This window comes from Corvus brachyrhynchos, unplaced genomic scaffold (genome assembly GCF_000691975.1).
Source record: "Corvus brachyrhynchos isolate BGI_N302 unplaced genomic scaffold, ASM69197v1 scaffold331, whole genome shotgun sequence".
In the NCBI taxonomy this organism is placed as follows: Eukaryota; Metazoa; Chordata; class Aves; order Passeriformes; family Corvidae; genus Corvus; species Corvus brachyrhynchos.
In genome coordinates, this window is record NW_008237229.1 from 267,964 (window position 1) to 273,193 (window position 5,230).

Here is a 5,230-nt window from a genome sequence, read left to right on the forward strand (position 1 = left end):
GGGGCGCGGGGAAGGGGGCCTGGGGGAAGGGAGGGGCCAGGAATCCAAACCTGTGCACCACGGACCCACAGTCCCGGCTCCTCTGCAAAGACAGCCTGACCAGCTCAGCCTTTCTAGCAGCAGATCACGCAGTCGCACCTGTAGTGTCACAGGATGGCTGCAGCCTTTCCCTGTCATATGACCTGTGCCATCCCTGGGAGCGTTCAGGGCCAGGTTGCATGGGTCTCTGAGCAGCCTGGTCTAGTGCAAGGTGTCCCCGCCCATGGCAGGGGGTTGGAACGAGATGATCTTTAAGGTCCCTTCCAACCCAAACCATTCTGTGGTTCTGCTTTAAGAAATCTCGAAATTGCTCAAGAATTACGTATAAAAATAAACGTAATTTAATATAAAATTAATTTTAATAGAATTAATACTTACGGTAAAATTATCAAGTCTTAGTAATACCGGCCAGAATCTCGAAATCTTGATCTGTTCTGGCATGTGAGGGAGTACAGAGAATCATTAAACAGAACTTGTGTATGGGTTTGTGTTCTGTTGACACTTCAAGTTTGGGTTTACATTTGTCCTCTTATGCCAGTTCTCAGTGTTTGGTTTGGTAAAAGCTGAAGAAGCATGTAAGTGCTTACTGGAGAAGAACTTCAGTAGTAATGGTGGTTTCTGCAAACTTTAAAGCATATAGGATATAAAGTCACAAATTGGGAAATACTTCATCAAATGTTGGATGAGAATTTGTGTTCAAGGCACTTAAATTAAGCAGTAGCAGAGTTAAATCCTTTAGTTTCTACATTGTTTGGACTGGTCAAGGTGGGAGTCAAGAGATTTGCTCTCCTAAAGAGCCCTTCACAGTCTCTTCTTGACTTACTTTAAATTATTAGTGCTGGCAGTAGAATTAGTGGTTTACAGTTAGAATGGAAATCAGACTGGTTCTGAAAGCAGCCACCAGCAGTATGTGAATTATTAGCACTATATTTTGCCTGCAGGTAAGGCAGATCCGATACTTGCATGGAACGGCAGAGCGGAATGCCAGTGGAGCCTTATTTGTGGTAAGTAATCTGCTTTACTGTAAGGAGGATAGGTCAGAAGAGTTTGACTCTTTTTCAAAGAGTCAAATCTGCCTAAAAGCTTCTGATGGGCAGAATTTTGCTATACAAACCCACTGGCATTTACAAAGAAGAGGGTTTTTTTCAGTAGAACCTTTTACTAGAATTGTAATGGAGTATCAAAAGGTTTTATTTTAGTTTTTGGCCCTTGTGTTTGTTGCCTTCTATAGTCAAAATTCTCAGTAATTTTTATGTGATTTTAGATGAGACTTTGCTTAAACTTTATTTCATTATAAACCAGTTCTTGTTTCCTTTATTTATTTTAGTTAAGTTTGTAATTGAATCTTGTTAAACTTTTTGCAGGTGCAGTTTCTTGATTTCTGAAATTTGCTGCAGAATTACCCTTGGGCTCAGGTTCTAGCTGTGTTTACAGGAGTTGGAAAGTACAGTTCTTGTTCTTGTTCTGTGTGATACAGCATGTCGTACAGTGACTTATAACTGAGGCCATTAGGCACTGTCATGAAAGGTATAAACAGTAGCAGTGATTGCAGAAAGTAAAAAGCCCTTGAATTTAAGTGTGTGAAGCAGCTGTGTTGTCTGTCTGCCTCTGAAGACAACCTGAAGCATCTCAAGAGAGTGAGTATTTGTATTTTTTCTGCTCCATACAGAGCTTTAGCTGGTCTGCAGTTTAACAGCTGAATAATTTGGCATTTTCCCAACCCTTGGTAAAAATCAGCCCTTGACGAGAGAGTTGACCACTGTTGAAAACAGGTGCTCAGGATTTTTGGACACGTTGTTGTTGTCCTTGCCTTTCTGCAGCTGTCTCTACAGCTTTAATCATAAAATGAAGTTAATCAGATCATGGTATATGCTTTGAATACTTTTCCAGAAATCTGAGCAGGAATTGGTGATTTACAGGGTGAGAGCTGGTGTTCAAGGAATAGAGGAAATGGTGTAGTCTGGCAATTTAGGAAACTTCAAGTGTAGTTGGAGGTTGGTGAAGACAGGCAAAAGGTGTCTTTGGCACCCTAATGATTGTTGATGTCTGAAAAATAAAGCTAGATAGCTTTGTAGGTTCTCCAGGCATTTTTCAAGATTTATGTAATTTTGTCAATTATTTGCTGCAGGGAGGAGCCTGATAACAGAGAAAGGGAAGTAGAAAAGCTGAGTGTTTTGTAGATGTTTATTTAGTAGCATTATTGATGACAATTATCCCGCAGCAGAATTTTTGCTAGAGGAGCACAGGAACTTGGTTCTATGGGGGGTTGGTTTTTTCTTGTTTTTTTTCTTTTTCTCAGTTGTTTTTTAACAGGGTAATATTTGTTCTTCCCTGAAGTAAAGGTAATGGGAAGAAGACAGTTGGATGTCACTGTATGTGTGTGTAATTGTTTGCCCTAACTAAATTTCAGATGTTACTTAAAGTGGCAAATTTCAGGGGAAACCTGTGCTGCTGGTTTGAGATGAAGGCATTATTTTAATCAACACCAGATGTTCATATACAATCAGCAAATGGGACTTCCCCTGGATTTCTCTAGAGGAATAAAAAATTTTTAAAGTCTTTTTTTTTTAATATTACAAGCAGAGGAAGTGTCAAAAGTTTGGTTAAAAACTGCTTGTGGAGGAATAATGGACTTACCACACAGTAACTCTAACCTGTTGTGATGGTCCTCTTTTTATGTCAGTTTACACACAAAAGTCTTGGGTTTGTTTTACAAAGCTTACTGCTGCTTCTTCTTGCACTTTTCATGTATAAAATCTGTATGTGAGCAAGGGAAATGCATGCAGTGTATTTGTGCTGTAACAGCAGGGGACAGGCTAGCAAGGGACTAGTTGTCATAAAATCCAGTATTAAAAGGCATTTCTATTTGCATGCCTATGCTTCCCTTTGCAAACATGTTACATGTTAGCAGAAACACACAGAGGTAAGAGACCTTCTACTGAAATGCCTTTGTATTCTGAAATACCCAGAAAGAGCCTTTCTCCCAGCCATTAAATTCAACCAGGTGCCAGCACAGGCACCTACATCGCACTTCCAGTGAGAGGATGCCAACTACAAAATCAGATAGATTGCTTGCCTGTAGGAATGTAAGAGCAATGCTCCAAATCTGTAATTTCTCATGACTAGAGAAGGCCCGATTCCAGAGACATTTATTATGATTACCTTTCTTCATTGAAACATGGTTTCTCTATACTTGACTTTCACCTGGTTTTAGCCTTCTTAACAGCTAAAACGTAGCTCTTTTAGTTTGTTGTTTTCAATACATGGACCGAGTTTCCTTAACACATCAACAGCCCTGATGGGGGCTTTGTCATAGGGCTGCACAGGGGGTTCAGCACAAAAGGTTAAAGAATTGCTGTATTCATGTTTTAGTTACTGTTTTAGTGAAGTTGGTCAGTGAAATACTTGGGTTTGAGCCCATTTCCACCATTCTTAAAGTAAGAGGGGTTTATGTCTTGAGTTCTGTTGGAGTAGTGAATGTAGGGTACTTTCCCTTTAGAGGAGGAGTAATACTTTTTTTTTCAGTGCTGATTTGATATGGATTCTGAGCAGGTTCTTGCCCTAAATATCTCCCCTGCAGACCACCCAATTCTCTCATTTTGGTTTATGGTGCTTTGGACTGGTGTTTACCATAGGGCATAGGTCAAGTTTCAGGTCAACTTCTTTGCAGTATACATGGAAACTAAATTATTCTAATTATTCTGTTTTAATTCTTGAGTGCCCTTTAATAATTTTCTGTGTCAAGAAAGATAGATGATTATATCACTGGGAAAAAAGAAATAATAAAATGGCCCAGGCTGGTATAGCAAAAAGAATGTGAGGTGACCATTCAGTAGCCTTAGTGCCTTCCATGAGAGTGCACTGGCATCTGGGAGTGCCTTCCATGGGAGTGCACAAAGGCTTGGGTAGCCTTTGCAGTGAAGGTGTTCCCACTTAAATAGGCTCTCTTCTGCAGTAGAAATGTGATACAGTCAATGTATGAACAGAATGAAAACTTCAGGTAAGACTTTGGGAAATTGAGGAGCATGAGAAGAGACTTGGAAAAATGCATGGATAGTGTTCGACCTTCCTTTTCAACAAATTTCTGTAGTTGGTAAAGACTTAATTGTCTTAGTTTGTGTATGGAGGAAGTCTTAATGTATTAGTTTCTTTTCATGAGCATATGAGAAAAGAATGGGACTGTTAGAGAAGAGAAGGCTTGGATCTTATCAATGTCTACAAATACCTGAGGGGAGGGGGCAAAGAGGACAGAGCCAGGCTCATTTCAGTGGTGCCCAGTGACAGGACCAGAGGCAATGGCCTCAGAGAACATCAGGAAACACTTTTTCACTGTGAGGGTGACAGAGCACTGGCACAGGTTGCCCAAAGAGATTGTGGAGTCTCCATTATTGGATATATTCAGAAGAAGCCATCTGGACACAGTCCTGGGCAAGCAGCTCTGGGAGTCCCTGCTTGAACAGGGGTGTTTGACCCAGATGACTTCCAGAGGTCCCTTCCAGCTTCAACCGCTCTGTGATCTAACATAGTACTCTTTCCAATACTGTGTCCTTATTTCTGATCTTGCTCTCCAGAATCTGTATCCTGAGAAACCATGGAAATGCAGCTGTGTCATTTAGGAGCATGTCAGTGCACGCAAGTCTCAGATAAGTGGCACATTGTCAGACAAATGTAAGACTAGGGAACAAATGATAAATTCCTAACTGCTCAGGAGTCCTAGAACTGTGTAAGCTCTTGATGAAAACTATCAAACTCTCCATGGCACAGAATTAGATGAAGCCATTTCAGGAAAATGGAAAATATAAAAGGTGGCACAATCTTATTTATTGCTCACCTCTGCTGTAGCCTTTACAACATATTGTGAAACCTTGCTACAGCTGCATCAATATCTTCCAATATAAAGTCTTTATTATCCCTCTTCACATGTAGGGCATTTAAGGATATCAGCTGGGAGATGATACATTGAAAAGAACTGCTGCTCTAGAAAAAGAGGGAGATATGAATAAATCAAATACATTTATTTGCAAAAGAAATTGAGATGAAGGACAATTGTTAACTGTCAAGTAGCTACAGAAGACAAAATAATAGCAAAATAGGCATGCAGACTTGAGAAGGAAAAGCTAAGTTATGGAAATACTTATCATGAATTGTGGAATTGATCTGTGGAGCTAAGACATGTAAAGGTCTGTAGGGA

General features: G+C 40.2%; 1 protein-coding gene across 1 annotated transcript in view; it reads left to right on the forward strand.

Annotated features, from left to right (window-relative positions):
- Positions 1–5,230, forward strand: part of NDUFV2 (NADH:ubiquinone oxidoreductase core subunit V2) — a 13,762-nt gene that overhangs the window by 1,321 nt on the left and 7,211 nt on the right. Inside the window, exon 2 of the mRNA XM_017729433.1 lies at positions 962–1,043. Coding sequence (XP_017584922.1) covers positions 962–1,043 — 82 coding nt within the window. The remainder of the gene's footprint in view (positions 1–961; positions 1,044–5,230) is intronic.